General features: G+C 40.2%; 1 protein-coding gene across 1 annotated transcript in view; it reads right to left on the bottom strand.

Moving 5' to 3' along the window:
* Nucleotides 1-13,763, bottom strand: part of wdr70 (WD repeat domain 70) — a 44,102-nt gene extending 30,339 nt beyond the window's left edge. Inside the window, exons 1-9 of the mRNA XM_085413887.1 lie at nt 13,699-13,763; nt 12,484-12,543; nt 12,285-12,368; nt 12,100-12,199; nt 11,745-11,964; nt 10,537-10,596; nt 9,927-10,060; nt 8,011-8,164; nt 2,950-3,026 (exon numbers count right to left, since the gene is read on the bottom strand). Of these exons, the coding sequence (XP_085270013.1) occupies nt 2,950-3,026; nt 8,011-8,164; nt 9,927-10,060; nt 10,537-10,596; nt 11,745-11,964; nt 12,100-12,199; nt 12,285-12,368; nt 12,484-12,543; nt 13,699-13,723 (914 nt within the window). The 5' untranslated portion in view covers nt 13,724-13,763. The remainder of the gene's footprint in view (nt 1-2,949; nt 3,027-8,010; nt 8,165-9,926; nt 10,061-10,536; nt 10,597-11,744; nt 11,965-12,099; nt 12,200-12,284; nt 12,369-12,483; nt 12,544-13,698) is intronic.
* Nucleotides 13,764-14,058: the final 295 nt, after the last annotated feature.

The raw sequence follows: 14,058 nt of genomic DNA, 5'->3' as shown, positions 1-14,058 counted from the left end.
GTGTGTACACATGCTCAAGTGTGCTTCAAGACTCGACAGAAGTAACATGTGGGCCCAATTAGAACGTCGCCATTTGTCCTGTCCTCTGTGCTCCACTGGCTGAAATTTCAGTCGCAAAAAAAGGAACATAACATGGATTTTTAACCTTCTCCTAGGCACTATAAAACTACGTACGTAAAGCCAAGAATCACCAATGTCCTATCCTTCAAAACAACAACACAAATCTTTCCAGTGTTATACTTGGTAAACTGTTTTATGCCATGTGGTTAGTTAAGTGTTAAAGATTTGGTGCATTAGAAGTTTTTAAAAAAGCTCCTAATATACACCAAGTCAGAGCTATATTTTAACTTTTTTACTACTTCAAGATCAGCCCTGCCAAAGAAATACTTCCACTGAGAGTTAACCCAGCAAGTATTGCTTTCACTTTCTTGGAAATAAAATCTGTGGCTTTCAAACATTCACCAAAGACTCAGACGCAGTTAAAGTTGCTTCATACTTGTGCGGTTTGTTCCTTAGGATCAAACATGAATACTGTTGGAAAACACTGTTTCATTTTACAACTGCACGCTCTCAAACAGAATGACAGAAGAAATGTTGACACACACAGCGCAACACTTTTCACTGACTGACTCGATTCGCACAGTTCTACTGAAGCCCTATTCAAGCCACAATTTCTGAGAACACCCTGCTGCTATATTATCAGTACTTCCCTCTCATCCACTTCCTCCCAGGAGGGGAAAAAAAAGTATGGGTTAATGAAATCATTCAAGGCGCTGGGAGGTAGCCCTTAATGAATGAGATTCCACACTACTGGGGGATCTTTAATTAAGAAGCTGGGCGGTCCAGTGATCATGCTTAATAACCTATTCAAGTAAACACAACAAAGAGCCTCTAACTAGGCAGAAAGACCTGGAAAAGCCTGGATGTTGGTCTAATATTGAAGCAGACAGACAGCAGCTGACAGCCTCTCATACTACTGGCCAACTGCTGGCCCATTCTCAAGACGTCCACTGACTACCGCCTGGCCCCTGTGCAGAATCCATACTTATTCACTAAAGTGAATGGAGTGGATGGTGAGACAAAGAAAAGGAGGAAGACTGTCCTTAATAACTGAAGCATTAATAATCCATGATGAAAAGCATAGTTGTCTATAAGGTTTCAGTGATGGTACTGTGTGTTTCACACCTTCATGGCAACAGAACAGTCTCATTAATGTAGAAAGATCCATAGACAGTTAGATCCTCGACAAACCACCTGTGATGTTGTAAATCACTGAGTAAACCCACATAAATTAAAAGTGAGCAAACGAAAGGAACTAATATGAAGGGACAGCCTTCCAAATTATTATAGCCTGAGTCAAGCAAAAAACCCCACAAATATATATTATTAATATTTACCTTATTGTGGCAACTGTAGTTTAAGCAACTTATCACACATATCGCAATTTTAAGCATTCTTCTGCAAACCTTGTGTGCTTAAAGTTATCTGTTTAGGACTTGTAGTAACATGCAGTTTGCTCCAAAGCAACAAAAAGGAATTTTTGATTGAAAACATTGTAGGTTCAGGGACAGTGTGTCCACCAATAAAGTGAAATTCTGCACCAAGTTGCAAAGCACATTACCAACACAATAAGGTGGGAAAATGTAACCAGGAACAACCTCCTCCACCTGTAAATCAACATAGCCACCCCCCCCCTTTTCTGTCTTTGCCACATCTCTGAGACTCAGCTTGCCACACCGACTGGGTCTGCTGCTGTGAACCTCTCCCGCATGCAGCCCCTCTGCCTATGAATGGCTCCCTGTGCGCTCCTCTCTGCTGCTCTCCTGTTAGCTGGCCAGGAGAAACACCCAATGCTAACGTGCCAGGGGAGGATTTCCAGAGCCTCAATGAGAGCTAATTAAACCAACCTCCACATCCGGGGGAGCAGTAACACTGGTAAACACTGGGCTGCGGGCTGCCCGCAAAGTCGGGCCCTTGTTTCTCCTTAATGATGATAGCCCTAGGTGTCTCTACTGCTGTCTGTCACACTCTCTTAGACTCATCAATGTGCTGTAGCTTAGTCATACTCTTTGCCTTACAAATGTTCCCGCACACCTATACACAGGACAAAGAATTACAGCTTCTACAGGTTTAGTGCTGATTTAAGGATGTCGCTGACTGTTAAAACTCTGCGGTCTGAAGCAAACAATATAAATATCTGTGTATGACAGCGGTTGATCTGGTCTAAATCACTGCATACAAATAAAGGGCTCCATTTGGACAACATCCAGTATAAATATGCCATGTGCAAACACACAGCTATGAGGCCATGCTACAATCTTCAGAGGCATAGTCTGGATTAGAGGACTCCCTGCTGGTGACGGAGGGGATGAGAGCGAAGAAAAGTCTGTTCGGTGAGAGCATTACTTTGAAAATCCGACAGTAAGAATTACTAAATATAATGCTGGACATTAATTTTGTATCAAAGAGGTGTGGCCTATGTATGATGGGTGTCACTGTGCTATCAGCAGTGCTCTGAAGATGAGAAAGGGTATTTCTCACTGACTGCATACTCTTCAATGTCCTGGGGGACTTTCTCAATGATTATTACTATAAATGGCACACGCTGGTTTGTAAAACAGAGACTCCTTGTTATGCCTGTAAATGAAGTGTACAGGAAAGTAACCAGTTATTGTTTAGAAAGACCAGAGGCTTGTTTTCATTTAAAGAGATAAAATCAGCCAAGATCAAAACTCACTATACAAAATACACATGCTTGGTGAGTCACAAAGAGATTAGGCCCATCTAAAAGCCATTTCTGTTTTCTCCTCCCTGAAAATCAAGACGGCTCACTGTGAAGCTTAACAACTGGATGCACAACATGTGCAATGTAACAGCGCGAGAAAGACAACGGGGGCGTGGAGGCTTCTGCCTTTAACTCAAAGCTTACAATGCTTGGTTAAAACTTACCCATCATTGGAGCAGGTCATGAACTCTTCTTTAATCTTGGGATGCCAGCACCCACAATTAAGCATAGCTGTGTGGCCCTGAGAAAAAAAAGAGCATAAAGTGAAAATAAACAAATGCACACTTTTAACAAGCACTAAAATGACCCAATATCCTGTGGCTGGCTTCCAGTGGCTTTATTTATTTTGGATCCAGTGCACAGCAGATATTGAGTTTCCTTTTCTTCACAGCAGTTTTTAAACACTTTATATTCAAGGGCAAGCCACAGAAATAGTAGCTAGCATGTGCTGTTAGAAACTTGAAAGGAGATTAAGACATATTTCGTAATCGTGCGTACAAATAAAGAGTAAAGACAGCTGTTGTTTTTCCATTTTGGCAAAACTTGCAACACAAAAGGTCACCAGATAATTAATCCGATGGTGAATTTTCCAGCACTGTGCATTACAAATGTGAGTCCTTTATCCATATCCTTAATTAGGTTACACTGTAATACATTGACTTTACATTAACGTTCGGATTTCCTCGACATAAGTCTCACTTTACAACTGTGCTAGTGAACTCAGAGGCCCTGGAACAGTGAGCTCTTTGCTCTTTGTAACTTCTACACATTTCCTCTGCTGGAGAGTCATGTGGAGAATTACTCATAACAAATAACTCCAAAGCAGTATAACCCAGAGAGAGGCCTCTCTGGCTGCCAGGTCAGAGTGGAACACTTCAGTGTGCTGCGAAGGGGCTTCAGACAAGACATACTGCTATTTGACAGGATGCTCAAGAAGCAGAGCCTTGCATGAGCAGAAGCTGACCAAATGGCATTGGTATGTGTGGATCAGGAAGAGGGCCTGTCTGTTCACTGTCAAATACTTTAACAACACACCATATTAATAACTGATTAAGAATAATTGCATATGACCTGCTGTTTTATGACTAAAAAGAACTACAAATTGCTAAGCTGTTAAATTTTATGGTAAAATATGCACTCGCTATATGATCAGGAAAGTACAAATGGTCTGTGAAGCCCCTCACTAATTCCCTCCTCTGTGCAAAAACAGCAACCTTCAAAACAGCTTTGCATGAGTGTGAAAAAGGCACTAGCTTCCTTTAAAAAAATCAGATTCATCCTTCTCCAAGTGTTCAAAGCATAATGCATCACTGAAAACAATGTCTTTTTTTTTTTTTTTAAATTAGCGCAAATGTCATCCCAGAAGTAAAAGACAACTTTTCATGTAAAGGAAAAAAAATCTGCTTTTTCACAGGGTTTAATGGGATACCTTAGTGTCATGCAAGAAGCTCTCACCTGCAAGGCGTAGGGTCTGTGGTTACTCAAGTATGGGTAAGGTAATATTTTCAAGCAGGTAACTGGAGAAGAACTTACCACTGGCATTGAGAGTTAGGACAATAATCTCAAACTCATCTACAGTGGCTTGCAGAAGTATTCGGCCCCCTTGAACTTTCCCACATTTTGTCACATTACAGCCACAAACAGGAATCAATTTTATTGGAATTCCACGTGAAAGACCAACACAAAGCGGTGTACACGTGAGAAGTGGAACGAAAATCATACATGATTCCAAACATTTTTTACAAATAAATAACTGCAAAGTGGGGTGTGTGTAATTATTCAGCCCCCTTTGGTCTGAGTGCAGTCAGTTGCCCATAGACATTGCCTGACGAGTGCTAATGACTAAATAGAGTGCACGTGTGTAATCTAATGTCAGTACAAACAGCTGCTCTGAACACACCATCCCCACTGTCAAATATGGTGGTGGCAGCATCATGCTCTGGGGGTGCTTCTCTTCAGCAGGGACAGGGAAGCTGGTCAGAGTTGATGGGAAGATGGATGGAGCCAAATACAGGGCAATCTTGGAAGAAAACCTCTTGGAATCTGCAAAAGACTTGAGACTGGGGCGGAGGTTCACCTTCCAGCAGGACAACGACCCTAAACATAAAGCCAGGGCAACAATGGAATGGTTTAAAACAAAACATATCCATGTTTTCAACGGGCCAGTCAAAGTCCAGATCTAAATCCAATCGAATTTCTGTGGCAAGATCTGAAAACTGCTGTTCACAAACGCTGTCCATCTAATCTGACTGAGCTGGAGCTGTTTTGCAAAGAAGAATGGGCAAGGATTTCAGTCTCTATGTGCAAAGCTGGTAGAGACATACCCTAAAAGACTGGCAGCTGTAATTGCAGCAAAAGGTGGTTCTACAAAGTATCGACTCAGGGAGCTGAATAATTACGCACAATCCAGTTACCAAGTAAATGAACGCATCTCTTAGGACTTTAAGGTTTCTCCTTAAATTAGAAAAGAAAAATGCAATTCTTTTAATTTAATGAAACATTTTTTCCTAATTCTGGTGTAATCATCAGAAAGCAATGGAAAATTACTCTTCTCCAGTAACTGCATTATGCTTCTCAGGTTCACAACAACAACTTGCGAAAGACTAAAAAACAGCAGATATCGATAACAAAAGTAAGCGCAAAGAATTATAATGACAAACAGACAAGAACGGATGGGCAAGCCCAGTTTTTTATTATCACAATTTCCTTAGGCCAGAAAAGTGTCTGTGTTAGCGTTTACATTTGGGAATACTGAAAGAATAAGAAGAATAGTTTGTGCAAAAATTGGAACTAGTACGAAAATTATTTTCACCTGCTGATGGAAATTTGTCTTGTCTATAGTATTTATTCAGAGAAGTATCACTGACAGCAATACATATTCAGGGAGACAGAAGCAATACCATGTGATCATACTGCATATACATACAGCGCAGGCCTGCGTGTGACAAATCTCTGCACACAGTGGGGTTAGTTAGGAAGGAAATTAGTTTTTGTCAACAGAGACAGAATAAAAGCAAGGACTTAATTATCACATAAGACACAGCTAATTGACTGGGACACCGTCACCCGTCCAAAACGCATTTTCACTGAACCAAACTCCCCCATCAGCACCAGATGTGACCGTGCAGGACAAGAATGTAGGACATCAAGGAAAACACTATTTGCGATCAATGGGCCTTCACTTCAAGTAATTCATATGGGTGGTATAAACCATGTCTAAATGCAGTGCAGCAGGCACAGATGCTCATTGACTACCAATATGGCCTTTCTTAAACACAATAAAATCCAAACATGGACACTCAATTAGGATCCTTCTTTGTAGATTCAGGTATATGCAAGAAATGAACCGCGACAGTCCCGAAAGCATGTGTTCCTCTCTTCCTGAGTGCCGCTGGCTTCTCACACAGCACACACATCGTTATCCCCACATACAAAAACAAAACCAACTACACATTGCTACCATTATGCACTGGCAGGGTCAACCCACAGCGCAGAAGAACAGATCGTCCGCTGCATGTTTGGAATTAGCAGTGAATCCTGGGTAGACCGCAGTTGCTATCCGGTTGTTCAGTGATGACGCGACGAATCCTACTTCCGGGCCTAAAGTAGTCTGCGTTTAATATGGCTTTTGTGTTGTTAACATGTTTAATGTTATGTATTTTCTTCTATTTGATCTCAAAAAGCTCCTAAAACAGTCAGTGATCACTGTTGACCTCCCTCGGCTTTTATTACCGCTAATCATTTATTTAAGCTCAGTTTTTAAAACCTTACGATGTAACTACAGCCCAGCCCATGCAGCAGTATATGAATGACTAACCTCGTATTGTGGATGGATTATCTCAGTTGTTCTCCTGGCTGAAGTTTGGTCCTTTTACAGCATCCTGCCATGCGATTACATTTGTTCCTGACCACCGAGAACACTCACATTAACTTTTATCGAGTGGAAAAAAAGTTAGCTTGTTTATATTATGCTAACATAGCTGTGTCGCTAGCGGTCACGTAGCACATCATTATATACCAGCTAGCCCAACTTCAGTAACCCTACAAACGTCACTGCTGTTTAGTTTTCTGTCTTCATTTATGCTGGAAGTGATAGCAGAGCTGTACGTTTTAATTTGTTTCCAAAACCCCACAGTCAGGACATGCTATATTGTATTTAGATAGAAGCTAGCGAGCTAACTCCCTGCTAACTTCTAACTCCGTTAAATGTCATAAATTCCGTTTTCATGGATGCCTGGATGTTAAACTCAATTGTTACACCTGGGAGAGCAGAACGCTGATCATTTTATTAAAGATGAAAGACTTTAGACAGTTTTTCAACTCTCAGTAATCCCATAGTGATCGTTTGATATATGGACCTGCAGCGGAGTTTAGACCCAGACACGGCTAGTGACGTCAGACTGAACAACCGGATAGAAATGAAAACACGAATACCTGCAACATTCTAGAGTATTACAACTTGTACCATATTTTTTTAATAAGATTTTACTATGATTAGGTGTGATTTTACTCTCCGAGATAAATGCTGAAATCTCAGAATACTTCGGCATCACAAAAGTTGGAAGTTGGAGTAGAAAATATGGGCTGTTAGATGATCAGTCACATCTGCAGTATTACAATCTGGCTTCAAAGAGAAAATCAAGGGGGCAGTGAAATGATAGCAAAATGTATCGTAAACATCTATAATAATAACCAGACTGACACAGTGATTCTGCATGCTTACAAAATGCAATAAAACAACAGACAGGGAGTTGTTTTTCTTCATTATCGGGGTGTGATGAAGACTTTTTAGTGGAAACATGTAGGTCGCTTGCTCCAACTATTTTATAATTTTATCATGTCTATTAAATATTTTTATAATTCTAACCAAGAGAGTGCCTCAGGAAATCTCTTGGTTAGACTTGCACTTGTTGAGTTGTTTCGCCGTACTGATGAGCACCTGTTTTATGTCATTTACAGAGCCACGCAGCACTTTCTTTTTATTTATATTTTCTGAAGAACAAATTTTTCATGACTCAGATTAAAGCAGATGTGGAAACTGTAACAATGGAGTTACTTTTTGGCATAACGTGTGGCGTTTGACTGCAGTGAGCGATTATTACTGACATTTCTAGTAAACTTGTGTGTTCTTGGCTTCATTGCCACTCGTCTGATCCTCTTAGAGCGCATTGTTATTGTTTCGTTAGATTTTATTGTAGAAACTGACAGTCAGCAGTTTGGCATACCTTTGTGTTAGCCATATCCACAATGTACTGGTCTCCTTTCACACACTCCATGACACTGAAGCCATCACGGTCCAACACCTTGGCCTGTGCATTGCCCGAAACCACCAACATGACATCACCGGTGATGCTGTACTGCAGGGCCTTGATCTGATGGCTGAGGAGACACAAAAACAGCACAACAAAGACTGCTTCACTAAACATTGTTATATAAGCTTTTAATTCTTCACTTTTTCAGGCACAAATAAACACCAGATAATTGCAACTATACGACCAAAACATCTCAACATCTGATGTACCTGATTATTTGTATGACTGGCCTACAACAATAAACAAAGACACCCAACTATAACAACAGCAGAATATTTCTAATAAAGTGTTTTTAAAGCATAAAAAAACAAAGCTTTCACAGAGAAAATTATCCACTGATAAAAACTGATGTTTTAAAAATAGGGGCAGGGTGCTGACATTGCGAGGTTAATGTGCAAATGCTTATTAGTCTGGAACCTCTCAGTTCTGCTTGGAGCATTATCAAAGGGCAAACCCTACAAACAGTTAGAGCAAAGCGAAGCAAGAGGTAGCAATCAGCACTGGAAAAATGTAAACATACTACGGTATTCACTAAAAATAACCCACCCCGTTTTAGATAACCGCTTCTGATTGGTCGAGCAAGGGCAAGACCAGGTGGAAATCTGTTTGAATGTGAGATCAGCTGCTTTCTGTCAGAGCAAATGAAACATGAGCCCTCAGATTCATCCAGTTCCCAGGCCGAGGAAGCTTCAACAACTTTCTATATGAAGCCCGGCTTGTTAGTAAACCAAACAGACTCCTAGATCACACTGTAATCAAATTAAATGTAGCGTTAATAAGGGGAAACCTGCTCCAGCTCAGCCCACTGCTTCCCAAAAGCAAAAAAGAATTTGATCTTTGATGATGGCTTTAGTTAAACACGGAGTAAACACACATGCAAACACACAAACAGACACATATCTTAACCATCTGTTCTCAAAAGGCTCATTTTGCATGAAAACAGAGGATGTCGCAGAGTTAGCATGAGGTTTGGTGATGTGTGTGTGTGTGTGTTTGTGAAAGTGTATACACTCTGGCACATGGAAATGCAGTCAGTGTAGTGGATGTTTACATGAAATTAATTATTGAACACGTGTCAAGGAGGTGTGTTGCTGTTCTCAGTACCACTCGCAAGGCTGCAGAGATCTGAAGGCCTGCAGAGCCTGGTCCATCCCGAAAGCATGTGTTCCTCTCTTCCTGAGTGCCGCTGGCTTCTCACACAGCACACACATCGTTATCCCCACATACAAAAACAAAACCAACTACACATTGCTACCATTATGCACTGGCAGGGTCAACCCACAGCGCAGACGAACAGATCGTCCGCTGCATGTTTGGAATTAGCAGTGAATCCTGGGTAGACCGCAGTTGCTTTAGAAATGAAAACACGAATACCTGCAACATTCTAGAGTATTACAACTTGTACCATATTTTTTTAATAAGATTTTACTATGATTAGGTGTGATTTTACTCTCCGAGATAAATGCTGAAATCTCAGAATACTTCGGCATCACAAAAGTTGGAAGTTGGAGTAGAAAATATGGGCCCACTGCTTCCCAAAAGCAAAAAAGAATTTGATCTTTGATGATGGCTTTAGTTAAACACGGAGTAAACACACATGCAAACACACAAACAGACACATATCTTAACCATCTGTTCTCAAAAGGCTCATTTTGCATGAAAACAGAGGATGTCGCAGAGTTAGCATGAGGTTTGGTGATGTGTGTGTGTGTGTGTGTTTGTGAAAGTGTATACACTCTGGCACATGGAAATGCAGTCAGTGTAGTGGATGTTTACATGAAATTAATTATTGAACACGTGTCAAGGAGGTGTGTTGCTGTTCTCAGTACCACTCGCAAGGCTGCAGAGATCTGAAGGCCTGCAGAGCCTGGTCCATCCCAGCAAAATCCCAGAATCGAACATCATAATCATATCCACCAGACACCAGGCGGGCTCCAGAGGGGTCCAAGCCAAGAGCCGACACCTGAGGAAGCAGTTTGAAAACCAAGAGACAACTTATGAGCCTGTACAACTCAGAAAGCAAGCCGCTGCTGATTACTAGTTATAACACTAGAAATCTTTAACAATACAGTCATGTTGGCTTTGTTAAAAGGCACAGAAATAAATACAACCCAAATATTTTAAGTTTATTCTTCAATAATTTAGAACTAAACTGTTTAAAAACTGAAAAAGTGCTAGATCTGGATACCAGACTAAACAAAAGCAGAAAAGTAACAGCCTCACAGCTGCTCTTTTGGCTAAAATCAGTGAGATAAATGTTAACTGAAAATCCAATGAGAGGCCTCCGAAACCAGATGTTTGTGTGTGTGTGCGTAATATAAGCAAAAGTTGTACTGTTTACAAGCTTGTGATAAAAATAGAATTTTATTCAATGTCAACTGAGAATAGAGTTGTCACCAGCTCTAATTACTGGCTGGGTGTTAGAGGCGAAAGCCTTACCGTTTTAGTGCCATGCTGCAGCGTGATCTCATGAGTGTCTGGAATTTTTTTCACTGGATTCTGGGACAGAAAGTTGACATGAACGTGAGGAAAAGGCAAAACAACACAAGTCTATATTATGTCAATTGATCAAAGTGCAGCAATATGTATGATATTTTTACATTAACAGGTTGTGAGTCTAAGACATTTAACGACAGAAGTCATATTTGTGAATGGTTGGAATCTGACATATTGTGTAGATAGTACTTTCCTGTAAAAAGCAATACACACATTCTAAAAATCCTTCTAATTAAAAATTCAGATATTTTAGGTGTCACTGTCCTTTTGGTAATGTAAAGAAAACAAATGAAAAAAGCACAACTAAGAAAATAGGCAAAAAGTTCACCTTTTATCGTGTACAGTGCAAAACTAACAATGTTAATCTTTTCTCCTGCTGCCATCTTGTGGTTGGATTTTTTTTTAAAACCTCAAACACAGAACACAATGTTGGTTTTATATGTCGAGATTGTGATCTGTCACAGTAGGAAAATCACACTATAAATTGGCTCATAGTGAAAAGAGCTTTGAGTGGTCAGTATCAATGTAAAAGCACTGTGGAAAAAGCCAGTCCATTCCATTCTTCAGTATCTGGGTCCTGTAACTGTGCATGCTATTTCACCGTTCAAATAGCTATTCATTGTTTATTTTTATTTACTTTTATTACCCTGCAATGATAATAAAATAGTTCTTTTAGCGACACAGAGACGAGGTTAAGGGAATGTAACCAACGCGGAAATCCAAAAATTCAGCAGCTCATAGCCTAGTGGCAATTGTGCCACGTATAAGGAGAGAGCTGATTGGCTGAAAAGTTATCTTGTACAGGAAGAGAAACAAGAGCAGAGTTCACACCAAAGAGGAAGAGCAGCTTAAAAAAAATCAACATCTTCATAGTTTTTAACTCTTGGATAATTCATGGCAAGCTAAATAATGCAGAGCGCATGCACAAAGAAGGGTAACTCACAGTACACAGCTACAACATGGATCTGCAAAGCGCTGTATAACACTTATAGACTACTAACATACCACCATGGCCCAACATTTACTGAGAAAATCTTGTTTTCTTAATGAGCAAGAAGAAAGTCAACACTTTAGACAGACTAAGTGTAATCAGATATATGTAGTATGCTGTAATTCACAGCCTACTAAGAGATTGTATAATTCAGACATACATCATCGTCGTCATCTTGTGCCTCTCCTTCTTCATCATCGTCATCATCACTGTGAGCCGTGCTGCCTGTGTAACCTGGTGGAAGAGGTGGCCCTACGTGCTCATCATCATCATCATCGCCCTGCTGAGCTGCATGCTGAGGAGGCACCGGTGGCCCGATAAGCTCTGAGTCTGAATCAGAATCTGAGCCACTGTCACTGCTGCTGTCGCTCTTCTGGACTCTAAAAATGATAAAAAATAAATAAATGAGCTTTGTCAGACAAAGCAAAACATATTGTACACTTAAGTAGACAAATTGGAAGCCAGAACAGATGTAACAGTCAGTTAAGGATAAAACCTCATAAATGCCTCCCTACCTGGAAGAAGCAGCTTTTCCTCTCTGACTCTGGACTGACGGTTTGACTGACTTGGAGCTCTCCCCCTCCTCCTCCATTTCTATCTCCTTCTGCCGCTCCTCTAAGGACGCAATGATTCCAAATGCAATTAAACTCATCATGACTCCTAAGCAGGGTTATCACATTGCCAGTGATGAAACACTTACCTATCACACGCTGACTCCTCTCGATGGCTGTTCGCCGGGTCTGCTCAAAAATGGCATCAAGATCAAATGTGCGGGCTTTCTTACCTGGAAGATAAAAATAAAACTCGATGTATGACTGCAACAACTCAAATTGTCACTTTATCAGAGAATACTTTTTTTACGGTTATATTTTCTGACAAGTGTGCTGGACTACACATACCAAACCCAGAGAATCCCATGACAGATGCAATGTCTCCATCGTCACTCGTCTTGCCTGTTGCTGTAAAAGAGGTCAGTGCCTTGTTTACAGTGTTAGACTCCATAGTGACAATTTCCTTTTCAGATCACTTCAGAATGCTTAAAAATGAAAAGTAATTCAATTTGGGAGGGTTTCTGTTTTCCTCTGTAGAGCAAAGAACAGCTTCAACATCACGTGTTTCAGTGAGATTAGGCAGACCAGGAAAAATACTGGGGTTACACAGACCTCCCAATTAGTAGACTCCACAACTAACTCCTGAGCCACTGTTCCTGTAGGTGTAATGTCCAGGTAACCCAGTGGTTTTATCCATATAGTGCATCAACCATTATATGGCTATGAAAGACATATATGTTGAGAGAGCATCTCTAACTCTATTGTTTATGCTTTGTTTAATACTCCACACTAGCAGCGTACACACGGATGAACAGAGGTATCCTCCTATGTCTACTCTGAATGTTCCAGTAATGTACAGTATTTCAATCAATAACCCCATCCTTTCCCTTTTCATTTATCATGATGTAAGACATGTAAACAATGTCAGTTCATATGCCAATATCCCTTAAAATCTGTCCCATTATTAAAGACTGGTTAAGGTACAATTATTTTATGTAAATTGGGACATAACTCTACATAAACTACGGACTATGGGGCTGTGAAAGCTAGCAAGCAAATAATCATGTACAAGAAATACTGATACCGACACAACAACCAATTTCCATATTGGCATGGAATTCATTCCGGGATTTATATGTAGGCTTCCGATAAGTGTGTTTAATCCACTTCAAATGCAATACAATATGAAAATACGTATGCTGTCCTCATTCCAGCTTACACAAAAAGATTTACAACTAGCAGTAGCTGTTCGTTTTTCCCCTTTTAAAGGGTAATAAGGATAAGATCAAAAGGGATAAAATGGGGGTAAATAAATGTGTGAACGTTGACAACAACTCGGCGTTTCAAATTATGCTATGGGAAACAGATCTCACATTATAGAAAACATTAGTTAAGCTAACAAATAAGCTAACAAAAAGAGCAACGTTGTCCATTTCTTCACATGTTGTGTTACTAAATTAATTTCACTAAGAACTCAGGACAGAGTTTATTGTAAGTGGTCATTCATGTTTAAAATTAACATAGTGTCCGGCTTACAGATAGACAAAGGCAAAAAGTTCCTACCTTCATCTCCTCTTTTGGAATCCATGTTTTCAAATACGAACGTTACCTTTGACCTCCGGACGTTCTCGTTGTACGTCTGCTGTGCGGCTCGCAGCGCCGCTGCTGGTGTGCTTCGGTATGACCTTGTTTTGATAAACCAATAAGTTGTCCAAGCCAATAACATATAAAGTAATAATATTTATCTCAGAACAAAGCATCGATGAAACAGAGGAGCTCACAATTCTTCTAATGTTCGAATTCATTGCAAACACTGGATTTATTTAGGGTGCATTTTTGTGGATCCATTGTAAAATAAGCTTTAGGAGAAGAAAGTCACCGCTTGTTAAAGGCTCATCTCACATTTGCTTTAAAAAAAATTTA

This window comes from Rhamphochromis longiceps, linkage group LG7 (genome assembly GCF_057381845.1).
Source record: "Rhamphochromis longiceps isolate RC_006_pf linkage group LG7, R_longiceps_female_GT1.1, whole genome shotgun sequence".
NCBI lineage: Eukaryota > Metazoa > Chordata > Actinopteri > Cichliformes > Cichlidae > Rhamphochromis > Rhamphochromis longiceps.
Note: the sequence above shows the minus strand (reverse complement) of the source record. Positions and strands in the feature narration are given on the sequence as shown.